At 44.9% G+C, this 12,909-nt stretch overlaps 1 protein-coding gene across 2 annotated transcripts in view; it reads right to left on the bottom strand.

The window, feature by feature from the left end:
* Positions 1-9,104, bottom strand: part of LOC126044557 (ankyrin repeat domain-containing protein 36A-like) — a 57,741-nt gene extending 48,637 nt beyond the window's left edge. The window contains exons 1-7 of one of the 2 annotated variants that reach the window (XM_049814400.1): positions 8,868-9,104; positions 5,965-6,079; positions 5,547-5,720; positions 5,333-5,439; positions 4,673-4,810; positions 3,768-3,916; positions 60-110 (exon numbers count right to left, since the gene is read on the bottom strand). In XM_049814400.1, the coding sequence (XP_049670357.1) occupies positions 60-110; positions 3,768-3,916; positions 4,673-4,810; positions 5,333-5,439; positions 5,547-5,720; positions 5,965-6,079; positions 8,868-9,070 (937 nt within the window). In that variant the 5' untranslated portion in view covers positions 9,071-9,104. The remainder of the gene's footprint in view (positions 1-59; positions 111-3,767; positions 3,917-4,672; positions 4,811-5,332; positions 5,440-5,546; positions 5,721-5,964; positions 6,080-8,867) is intronic. The other variant, XM_049814401.1, reaches the window with a different exon arrangement.
* Positions 9,105-12,909: the final 3,805 nt, after the last annotated feature.

Genomic DNA, 12,909 nt, shown 5'->3' with positions numbered 1-12,909 from the left:
GTCAATATTTGTATATTGTACAACATGTTTCATATCTGAAATGCTACTGTATAGAATACCTTTCCTTGATTTTCCTGTTCTCGATGTCTGGTTAGGAGATTGTTGCATTCCTATATCCATTTACGAAAAGGCATGGAAAGGACAGATGAAACAATGACATCAGAATAAATTTGAATCCCCAGAAATTTGGAAGACATAAGCAGTACATCAACAAAGCTATAGCAATGGGAAAACATACTGTGACTATCAGCCTACTCCATGGTTATAAGCACTAGAAACAAAACCAATCACGATCTACAGAACTCTCCTGTCAAGGGACAGTGTCAGTGTAACTTAATTTACTTGTTCCATGTAAAATACCCATATTCCAATATTTTTAAATACTGAAACAGATTATCAGGAATTTACTGCCAACTTTAGATTTCCCTCAACTTGACTAGTCCTTGTCTAACAGACTGCAAATGCAATTCCTTCATATTTGTAGAGCACTTCATACATACAGCACCCTTAAAATCCCTTCCTCTAAGCATCCCAAAAATCCCTAGGTGCCAACAACTGAACTTTGGAGATACACTATCCAGAAATTTTGAAGGAAATCTTGGTTCTCAGTACTCACATCACCATGCAACTTTGAGCCATTACGTTATTTACACTCACTCATCTCAAGTTACAGTTTTAGCATGTTTGTTATCCCTCACTAAAAAAGCAACCCAGAAACCTGTTGCCTTAAAGCAGCTCACCTTAATAGTTGTGTCAGTGCCTAATGCAAAGGTAGGCCCCTCCTACCTCAGTCTGAAGATAGGAGATTTCTGCTTAAATTGATTTGACCATGCTGAACTGTTCAGATACAGAAGTTATGCCACCAGCCAGAATGCAGACACAACAAGCACTCAGAATGAATACCCTGTTCCCCCAGGGCTATAAGGCAGGCCACAACTGGACCAAAACGGGTACGTTGACTGGTATGAGCGTCATGTTTGTGTGTGTATGCATGTCTGTGTGCTATGGAAGAGAAGTTTTAGAATATAAATCACTATCCACCTGCTCTACCCATCCTACTTAATAAAGTTTTATATTTTAAGTCAACGAATGGCGTGGTTCTGTTATTGCATCTACCCGACACCAAATTTCTTCATGACAAAGCCATAACATTTGTCTCGGAGAGGAAGGAAGGGAGTCCTGCTTGTATTGATTTTACTGCAAATTCGTGGAATGGATATGGCAAAAGGACTCCTATCAAAAACATACACTTAAAGAGTTAAGAAAGGACCTCAAGATGGTTTCTCATCCCTTGTCCATTTCTCAGTTTTCTTAAAAGGTGATACAGGACAACTTTTCCTGACCTCGGGAGATATAAATCACACTGAAGCACTCAATTTTTTTCAAGAGCTCTACAATAAAAAACACCTTAAACAACAGCTTCAGTAGGGACTCAGGGAAACACTGAAGGAACAATACACTAATATGTAGTGCAGTAGTTCAAAAAAGCTGCCACTGCAGACATACTAGAAATCTGAATCCTTGCCTTTCGAAAAATTGCATAATTATTATTATTTTTTGCCAAAGAAATTCCAACTTCAAATCTAAAAAGTCTGTCATTCAGTATGCTAGGGCTGGAAGCCATTCATTTGGAGGTTTTTGCAAACCTGTCCATGATTAATAAAGAGATTCAGGTTCTGACAAAAAGTAAACATTCAAATAAGTAGGAGCCAACTCCTTAAACATGCTGACTTGCTTGTTAGAGGAGAATACTTTGAAGAATGTTCAACAAGTGCAAAAGCAGCAAGAGGAATAAGGACAACATTGAAGACCCCAGAAAAATAGTACAGAAGAGCAAAAGAAAAGAATTCTGAAGTGGGTGTTTCTCTGGTCGCTCAAGATCATCCCAGCTTCTCCTCTAACAGAGGCTTCAAAGCCTGTTACTGCAGCATATCAAAGGGACTCTCATGATGCAGGACCTGTGCTTTGTGGGTGCAAGCCAGAGACTGCGGAGTTAATGCCAATAAATGCTCCCTATATGCTACTAATCTCTCTCGCTTAACACACTGGGGTCATCTTTTAAGAGACTGAGCACAAGGAGAAAAGGGTTCATACTACTCAGAAGAAAAACAAGCCCTACTAGAAATAGACTGAGAACAGAGAATACTCTTTCTCCTCCAAAGTCCTTAAGCCATGTAATATTCTCTTCACACTTACTATGCCTCTGCAAATGTAGATAAGAAGTAAAGATTTCCCATTATATTGGGGACTTATATTAGTTGTACTATAATTTTCAAGGGATGGGGCAAATTATTTGGTTCCGGAACCCATACTTCACTGAGAGTATGTCAGATTTGGAATCACACAACAGTGTTATTTTGCAAGCCACATATTTTAAAATAACCCAGGCCTGTCAGCCATTACAATGTGGTACCACAGCAATTATCTAGACGCATAGGTAGCCGTAACGGAGAGTGCTGTTTGGGTGAAAGCAACATTATGCTGATTAAACTACCTGTACCAAGCCCTTTCCAAAAAAAAAAAAATGGAAAAAAAAAAAAAAAAAAAATCTTCCTTCAATCTATCAAGAACTTTACAAATCTCTGACTAGATCAAAGCAACTGTTCCCACGTCAAAGGAACAAAGATTGGCTCTAAATTAAATTCCTATGTCTGGGAAAAGTCAATGAGGACAAATATCCCATGTTTTGCTCATATTTCTTGACATATTTAAAAAAGGAGTAATGAACTGTGTTTGAACACTGTCTACTGCCCACTTGCCACATAGTTCTGATAAAACACCCTCAAAAAACCAGAAAGAATAAAACTCCCCACTGTAGGGCCTGAGATGTAAAGTACAAGACAATTTCATTTAGATTAAAATATTAATTTTCTAAGATTCCTCTAGGGCTCTGTGAGCTCATAAGCATAGATGGGATTTAAAAAAAAAAAAAAAAAATAAAATCACTGAAGGAGGTAGTTTTTTGATCACAAGGCAATTTAATTGTTTTTCTGGATCACAAGGTAATATGGATTTTTTTTAAAGCTTATCTCATAAAATTACTGAAAGTGGAAGAAAAGCATTATTTTTACTGTAAATCAAACTATGTCTAAGAAGACACAGTATACGCAGACACTGCATTGTTGCTGCTAATGAAGTTACTTTTCCAAGACAATTTTTCCTCAATATGTCTCTACAGCACCTACATGGAAACAATGGTAACTGATGCTGAGAAATACGATTACTCACTAAGAGGAGCTTAGTGCAGGTGAAACTATTAATATTAAAACAAAGATGCACAAACTCAGTGGAAATCAAGATGTATCTTCCTGCTAACTCATCTGTTGCTACCCAACTACAGAAATATGAACAACTACTCAGAATGAACCTACTGCTTTTGCAATTGGATTTTCACAATCTGAATGGCCATCTATAGGTAAAAAGTACACACCTGAAAAACAAAAACACTCTCACCTAGTTCTTCCCCTATCCCCCTTCTCTCTCTCTCTCTCTGAAAACCTATAGAGATGGGCAATCTAACAGGCAGAAGGCAACAAACCCTAGAAGGGGACGTGTAGCGTTACACAAATAACAACTGCCTTCACAGCCTGACAAGAAGCACCTCCAGCTAGCAACAAATAAGCACATTCACAAACTTCTTGTGCTACTCCATCTGATGCCTCCACTAAAGTCAATGGTGAACACAGTAAGTGCTAACAATACAAGCCACCTAAAAAAAAGGCCATAATGATTTTCCTTATGAGCTCCTCCATGGTTAAAGATCCTACCTCCTCTGTCCACAGCAGGTGCACCCAACGTAAAGCCAGCAGCTCCTACCCGGTGAGGAGTGCTAGGTACCATGATGCCTTGTGCACCACCTGCAGAAGCTTCTCCTGTGTTTTCCCAGTCTGCGTACTCTGCCAGTTGTTTACTAAGACTATATAGAGAAAGAGAGGAAATATATTTGGTAAAAATAACCACATACTTGCATATACCATTTCAGAGAACAGTTAACAGCCACTTATTACCCATCCTACACATACTCATAGCCATATGAATTCATATACTCATAGGCATTTGCTAAGGGTAGTACACACAACTTATTGCATGACTATTACATACCTCAATATTTACTACCGTCGTGTTCAGTCTAGAGATGCATATTCATACCTACAAAGTTGTTAACTCTTGCTTGGCACATTTTTTTCAGCCTAGCTTTTAAGCACACATAACCACGTTAGAGAAGGAACACCCACAGGTACAAAGCGATACATAAGAGGAGTAAAACTGCTTAAGATTGTAAGAAAAGGGGTATCAGTTAGACCTCCTCTGAAACAAAAGGCTGGTAGTTCTTGGTCACTGTAGTGGAAGTCAGCAAGGACAATGGTGTTGGTCTGAGGAGAGGGGTTACATGCATTTCAGTTTGCCAAGTTCCACCTCTGGATAACTGTAGGGTACAGGCACTTTAAAGAGTTTACAAAACTTGAAATCTAACAGAGAATTCTGGGTAGACATTTTCCTCAACTTCCAAATTAACACTAGACACAGCAATGATACATATCAGGAGATGTCACTGAGCACAGCTTCCAGAAAGGTCTCAACACACCATTAAACCTTGGTGCTGTTACAAAAAATGTTCAAAAGCCACACTGGTAACGGACGACCTATTCTAACGATAAAGTTAAAAATTTACCTAGAATATCCATGAATAACAGCATAATCCTCAGCTGTCCATCCGTTAGTGTCCTTATGGGAAACATCAGCGCCATATTGAAGAAGAACTTTTATCAAATTAAGCTCCCCACCAGAAGCAGCAGTCATAAGTGGGGTTCTGAAACATCCAAAACACGATACGAAACAGATGATTTTACACAGACACTGTAATTATTTTTATTCCTATTTGCTCTCAAAAAAGGTGTTTTCCCCATTACTTTAAAATGAACCAAAAAAAAGCAATTTTCATTAAGTATTAAAAGCAACAGTAAAACAGGAGAGAGATTGAAAACAATTAAGCGTTCAATCTTCACGCTAAGCTTCCACATTGACAACACTTAACATACAAACTATGTTGCTACGCAGGAGATGATTTTTCAAATTGAGGCAATGCTGCTGAGCTAATGGCATGTTTCCTGCCAGAAGGGCCATCCCAGACAATGCCTTCTTGCAATCCTCAATGCAGAAAGCATCAGCTGAGGTATGACAGCAGCCAATGCAGACTTGCTTTCGCAAGTCACACTGAAATAGCTTCTTCTGTATGGCTCCCTGCTTTTTTTCAGCACTCATTCCCATGCCTCTCATCAATCCACCCTCAGGAATACTAGAGATCCATGTGGAGTTTTGACAAACCCCTCACCTTTCACACTGATCTCGAGCATGCACGTCAGCTCCTTTTTTAAGGAGAAACTCTACTATCTCTTCATGATGTTCAGAGACAGCAAGAATAAGCGGGGTACATCCCTCCTGAAAGGACAGATAAATGAAGTTAAAAATCAAAGTCACAAAACCCTTCAACAGAAATAGTAATGCAACTTTTTGAAAGAACTTGCTTAACAAATATAAAAATTTACCTTATTCTGGGCATCAATATTGGCATTATGCTCAAGTAACAGCCTTGCTACAGATATATTAGGAGATATGACAGCAAGGTGAAGAGCAGTGTTGCCATCAGCATCTGCCAGATCTGGGTCAGCACCATGCTGCAGCAGAACAGCCACACATTTTTCTTGCTGGCACTGTACTGCCTGGGAACAACACACAAAAAAAGGAAAAACTTCCAGCATTTACACTTCACTGTGTTACAATTCCCCAAGCTTCCCAATGCTGGAAAATAAGAGCACCTTCAAAGATTAGCTAACATATGCCTATTCCATGCCTATCACGATATGCATGTTTCTACACAGGTCTATGTAAAGAATCCTGCAAGATACATCATTTAGCGCATAATCAATAAGCCCCACTTACAAGAACATAACACATTCCACATACCTTCATCAGTGGCGATCTGTTATCATTGTCAAAAAGATTTAGCTTACACTTGTTCTCTACTAGATATGTAACAACATCCACATGGCCGTTTGCACAAGCAAGATGCAGAGGTGTCCTAAAAAATCAAATCAGCACAGACAGACAACCAAATAAATAATTTCAGGCTGTGATAAATGGATATGACCACAAGTTTCCCTTTCCAAAAAGCAAGCTTAAGAAAAGATTAATCATTCCATTACTAGTAACAGCAGTTGCACATCAAATGCCTGAGGCTGGCTAGCAAAAACCCTCCACAGCATTTGCTTAGTAAGCTGATATTTCCTTCACTGTAGAACTGAATCTACACAAAGAGATGCCTATGCCCAGGCATTGGTCACTGCCTCCAACACGATGACACACATGGCACAGCAACAGAGACCAAAGCTTGGGAATCTGAGGACTATGGCAAGTAAACCTCTACTTCTTCTATGATCATTCATGTGCCAGAAGTATATCAGAGATGTAGGAGATGGGTTTTACAGCAAGAATATTAGTGTTTCCCTGCACTTTGAGAATTTCTGCTTTTTCTCTAGCTTGCTTACTACTGCAGCAAAAACAAGAACGCACACCGACATGCCTCTGGTAACACACAGCAAACTAGACAGCAGAACACTGCAATCCTGACTACAGGAAAGTAACATTTGACCTTCCTGACACATGTAACTATCACAGTCATAAAAAGCTTACCACAGAATAAGTCCTCTCCAAGGAGGGAATACTGTGCTTCCACAATACATGACCGGCGTAAGAAAATGAAACTTTTTTCTTCAAGTTAAAGCCTTGCCAGAAAGAAAACAGATCCTTCAAACCACAGAACATCTTAGGTCTGATGTCAATTAACCAGCCTACTTGTCCCCAAAGACACAATCATGCAGAAAGTCCTTGCATGTGTTTCCCCCTACAGCACAGGCACAAAGCAGCACAAGCTTCACTCTGTGCAGAAGGCAAAATGCCTGCTGCTCTGCAGGACACCTGTCCCAACAGAGCAGGAGACAAGCTAGAAAACAGCCAGGACCCTCCTCCCTTGAAGGTGATGCAACAAAAATCCTGCAGTTCCTCAAAAACTGAGGGGAATGCCAGCACTAGCTGTGAACCACATCACTGTGGGTAGGTCCTCCTCTGTATTTGGGAAAGCTCAACTAACCTTTCAATTGTTTTGGTACTTTGCTGAGAGACAGGAGCACAACAGCTCCCTGGCTAGGTGGGAACAGAAAGGGAGAGGTACAGAAATGCAGTGGCACATGATACAGAAACACAGCAATTTGTAATGCAGATACTGCTTGTTACCGGGCAGCTGATGAGCCTCCTCCATGGCAACAAGGATGAGGAGAAGAAAAACACGCAAAACTTCAAAGAACTTGTAGTGTCTTGCTACAGACAGGGCACTGACTGAAGCATCAACAGAAGGTCCCTCAAGAGCAACTACCACCACTTCTTGAGAAATTCCCTTATAAGTATGCAGGACCCTTCATCTCTGAAGCAATGACCGACTGAGATTACCTGAAGGCTAACCAGGACTGGTTATGAAGGAGTCCACGATCATCTAAAAGCTGCTATGCTACTACCAAGCACTAGGAAACACGACAACCTGAAGAAGTCACTATCCGCTTTGCAAAGAAGAAAAGCCTTCAGAAAACCTGTGGACTCATTGTTGCCCTCCTCAGCCGAGCCTCTCAGTCTGACAACAGGAAAGGAGATGTTTCTGCTTGGAGCAAGGCCTGCCGAGCTCCACAGAAGACCCGCTTCAGGGAACAGGCTGGCAGAGAACATCGGAGTGTTCACAGATGCCTGCCCCTGCAAGAGGCCTCTAGTAACACCAAAGCTGTTCTGCCACCCAGCCTTCAGGATCCTGCCCAGACTCTTGTTCCTCCTGCTGCTGCAATCCTATGCTGATCACCCACGGGGCAGAAGAGAACTGCTGATGCCCGAGCAGCGGCAAAACCACCCCACTGCGAGACCACAGGGAAACAGCAGGTTGGCAGCACTCACTTCCAATGGCGCTGAGCAGACAACCCAGCAGCTACAAGCCAAGCAATGAAAAGCTCTAGAGTTCACTCTGACAGGCAGCTGACATGGTAAATCTCTCCTAGTGATTAGCTTTGACCCAGGATTCACGATTAGCTGGCACCGTACGTCCAGTGCTTCCAACTCTGTACTGAGCTTTGCCCATCCCTTTCAGCAAGGCTGAAGGCTTTGCTAGACCACCTCCGAAAAGCTGCCTGCTCCTAAATGATACTGTTCCAAGGAAGTCCCATGGGCTACAGGACCCGCTTTTTGGAAGGAGCCTGTAGGGGTGATACTTGCCACGCCCCGGTGCAGGATTTTGCTTTTGGAGATGCTGAGAAGCAGAACTGAGATATTCTCGTGAACAATGGCATTTTAGCCATTACTTCCCACACCTCCTATTCTTTGCTTCTATTTTCAACGATGTCAACTCTTCCGCTCCCTGGAGGACACAACGAAGCTCTGACTTCAAAGCGTGGCTGGAGAAGGGCCGCGAGGCTCCTTCTGCAACCCACCTTTGCCGGGCTGCTGCCAGCTCCCTTCCACTCCTGTGCTCCCCCCCCCCCCCCGGCAAGGAAACAGGACTCCGTCAACGAGGGCACCGAGGAGGCCGGGGCAAAGAGGGTAAGGCGACACTGGGATGGCCAGGCCGAATTCAGGGGGGTTCTGGCAGCACAAGCCCGATTCCCACAACCGGCCGAGGGCTGGGCTCGGCTACGGAGCCAGCCCTCCCGCTCCTCGCAGCGACGCGGCCGTTCGCCCCCAGCGCCGCTGAGCTGCCGGGGGCCGCAGCGGCACCGCCGGGGAGGGGACCCCCCCACCCCGCCTCAGCGCCCGCCCGGCGCTGCTCCCGCCCTTACCGCTCCGCCTTGTCCCGCCCGTCGACGCCGTATTTCTTCAGCCCCTGCCGCACCTGGGCCAGGTCGCCGCTGGCGGCCGCACGGTGCAGCTTGCCCAGGTCCTTCTGCCGGAGCTCGTAGGCACCGGCGGGGCAGGGCAGGGAGGCGCTGCCGGACGGCGGCTGCCCTTTCTTCTTCCTCGCGAACCCGAAGATCCTCTTCATCCCGCGGCAGGGACGCGGCCGCGGTCCCGCCTCAGGGGAGCGACGGCGGGAGGCGCCCGGCGGGCTGCGTCGGGCCCCGGGCAGGGACGGAGGAGCGGAGCCCCCGGCAGCGGCCTCGGGCCGGGCCGGGACAGCTGCTGCGGAGCGAACCGCGAGCGGGCCGGTAGCCGGGGCTCGCTCCCCCGCCGGCGGCAGCAAGAGCAGAACCAGCGGTAGCGGCGGCCGCCGAGGCCAGCGGCTCCCTCAGGGCGGCGAGCCCCGCGCGCGCACGCGCGGCCGACGGGCGACCGGCGGGCGAGTCCGCGCATGCGCGGCCTCGGGAGGGCGGGGGGTGCTGGCGAGGCGCGTCAGTGCCCGGGGGGGGTGTGCCGGCATATGTGTCTTTAAAGTCAGTCGCCGGCCTGCCCGTGCAAGTGCTTGTCGGGGGCGACGAACGGTGAGCGACGTCGCTTTCTCCCCCTCAGGCGCCGGGCTGCGACGGCGGGCGTGGGGAAGGAGGCGCCTGGATGCGGCGGTGCTGAGTGAGAGGCCCGGGGGGTGGCCGTGGGGGGCCAGGCCGTGCACCCCCCAGAGCCCCGGGGGATCGCCGCCGTGGAGCGGGGGGGGGGGGGGGTCGATGTCCCTGGCGGCAGCAATGCCCCGCTGTGAGCGCAGGGGGGGCGGCTCGGCCGGATTTGCTTTAAAAGCAAATGGCGCAAACGGGGGAAGCGCATTTAAGTACAGAACCAGAAAATCCCCGGAAGGAGTTGCGGGCATCGCGCGTTTTTTAATCGGGTATATTTGTTGTCTTCCAGACACCTCAGAAGAAAGGCAGGATTCTGTTTACAAGGTGGCAACGTAGAGAAAGCACAGTCCACCGCTACACTCTTTCCAGGAGGCGGTGTTTCTTCTCGAGTCCTTTTTCAAGTGGAGACATGCTCAGCCACAAAAGCTTTTGGGTTTTTTTCCAGGTCGCTCCCCAGCCAAGACCAGGAGACCCCGCGGTCCCTGTCAAGTGTTTCAGACTGGTCTCAATAAAAATCCTTGTTACTGGAGAGTCAGCTTTACTTGGTAGGGCCTTTGCTGGCTGGTTGGGCTGAAATTCGGTTTCACACTTTGAAGAGGGTGCTTGATGGGGCCTGTGGATATAGTCCTGTGGGTACAACAGGAACCGTTCATTCACTACTAGCCAAAAAAGGATGCAAAATGAATAGCTAGAATCTATTGCTAAACCAATGTCCTGGTTTTGGCTGGGATAGAGTTAATTTTCTTCCTAGTAGCTGGTATAGTGTTCTGTCTTGGCTTTAGTATGAGAATAATGTTGGTAACACACTGATGTTTTCAGTTGTTGCTCAGTAGTGTTGAGACTAAGTCAAGGATTTTTCAGCTTCTCATGCTCAGCCAGCAAGAAGGCTGGAGGGGCACGAGAAGCTGGGGGGGCACACAGCCAGGGCAGCTGACCCAAACTGGCCAAAGGGGTGTTCCATACCATGTGACGTCATGCCCGGTATATAAACTGGGGGGAGTTGGCTGAGGGGATGCAGATGGCTGCTCGCGAACTAACTGGGCGTTGGTTGGAAAGTGGTGAGCAATTGCGTTCTGCATCACTTGCTTTGTATATTCCAATCCTTTTATTATTGTTGTTGTTGTTATTATTTCCTTCTTTTCTGTTCTATTAAACTGTTCTTATCTCAACCCACTAGTTTTAAATTTTTTTTCCCTGATTCTTTTCAGGTGGGGGGTGAGTGAGCAGCTGCAAGGTGCTTAGTTGCCAGCTGGGGTTAAACCACGACAACCAATTACCAGCTGTTTGTATTCATTTTTGCCAGCTTTTTGATCTTTGTTCATACTATTTCTTTAATCTTTTTGGCTCATGGGTGATGCTGAAGATACCCACATTTTTGTTTCAGTTTTAATCCACTCCTATTTTTATTTTTGTTTAATAGTTCCTTTTTGTTTGTTTGGGTTTTTTTTTTAAGATGTTGGTATTTCCTATTAGGTTGCTTTGTCCTTTCCATGTGTTCTATGTAGCTTATCTGTAGCTTTCTCAGTATCATCTAGTAACTGTTGTTTCTATTCCTGTCTGCATGAAATGTTCCATTCCTGTTCTAATGCCCTGCACAAGACCCATGTACCACAGGAAGATTGCCAAATAGGGCTTAAATGTGGCTTAAGTATTGCATACGCGTTGATATTTGAGTTAGTCTGCTGAAGATACACCTTTCCTTTGACACAATTCACTCTAGCTGGATAATTTAGTTCACAATCTTTGTACCACTGAGGTACAAAATGGCACTCGCACATTCCCTTTTTCCAGTCTGTATTTTCCCCTTATTACATCACCCTGTGTATTTTGTTTACCAAGAAGGAAGAAGTTCAATGAAGACTTGTTGGGCTGATAACCATGTGCTGCTAATCATCAGGTTTAGTACACCTGGTTTGCAACTGCTGTGTTTTCTAGGAGGGGTGGTACAACTCGGAAAAGCAGCCTGGGAACATGGCATTTCTCTGCATGGGTTGCTCTGAGGCTTTGAAGAGAACTGGGTGGTTACACCCATCCTGCAGGCAGTGCCTGTAACAACTTTCGCTGGCTCTAGGTGGAGAGCTGGAGCTGTGGTGGTGCTTCTGGTGTGCCACCTCTGGAGCCCTGTACAGTTAGTGGGTATGCCGAGTTGAATGGTGGCAGTTTTACTTGTTCCCACTCCTGTCTGACACTCACACTGTACCCCCCCACACACGGGGGCACACAGCAGGATTAACAGATAGCCTTCTATTTGAGAATGAGGAATGGGTATCTTCTAGCTTCACTAAGTGATGAAAAATAAATGTTATTTTCTTTTCACTACAGTAAAAGAGTGACTGTATAACAGAAGAGACTTACTAGCATATTCAGAACCACATGGACTCACTGGCTCACACTTTTTGGGCAACCAATATACAGTTATCATTGAAACAGACTCTTGAGTGTGTTATTGTGGAGCCAGGTAGATCATAATTGGATTTATTAGGTTTAGTTACATTTTAGTTGATAACAAAGCGCAATAAAACTTTTGCCTTCTTTCTTTTAATTAAACTACTTACAAATTATAAATAATAAGAAAGTGAGAAATGTCTGCTAAAAGTAGGACTGTAATGCCTTGAGAATTGATTTCAATTCCCAAAGGAATAGAGAGTAGCATTCCTACTAATGTGGTTATTCTCAACATTTTTTGAAAATCGCACCCTATGAGTGTATACCTGCTACTAAAATGTTTTTTTCTTATGTTTAAATAGAATTTCCTGTATTTCAGGTTTACAGTTTGTGGCCATTGCTTCTCAGCCTGTCACAGGATGCCAAAAGACTGCTGTTCTTTACTGCCCCCTCCCACCAATTGATAAAGATTCCCCCCTGAGCCTTCCCAAATGAAATTCATTACAAAAAGCTCTTTACTACCTTGAGGCCTCTCCTGTTCTCATACCAAGAAGCAATAGAAGAATGGTTTCATAGCCTCTGTCTCACTCATTTTCTTTCCAGTCTATCGATGTTCAGAATCCAAGTGCATGAAGACTAAATACAGGTTCAATATCAAGTATATAATATAAGTGATTGCGGTGATGTTACTGAAATTATTTGAGCTACGGTGCTTTGTTGCGTCAGAGCTATGGTTGGGTATGATTCATCCACACAGTTAATATAACACATCTGTTATTCTGAGTCTACCAGAAGCTCACCTGCTACCTTCTCCCCAGACCACAAGAAGGACTGCTCTAAAATACAGGAAGAGTCTGGGAACTGATTATTAGCAAGACCTCAACTCTACTCCACAATCTTAACAGAACTGTGCTTCAAGCCTCCCCAGAGGAAAAGGACACAGACGCAT

The sequence above is a fragment of the Accipiter gentilis genome, chromosome 11, assembly GCF_929443795.1.
Source record: "Accipiter gentilis chromosome 11, bAccGen1.1, whole genome shotgun sequence".
NCBI lineage: Eukaryota > Metazoa > Chordata > Aves > Accipitriformes > Accipitridae > Astur > Astur gentilis.
The sequence above is the reverse complement of the archived record's forward strand: the minus strand, read 5'-3'. Positions and strand labels throughout refer to the sequence as shown.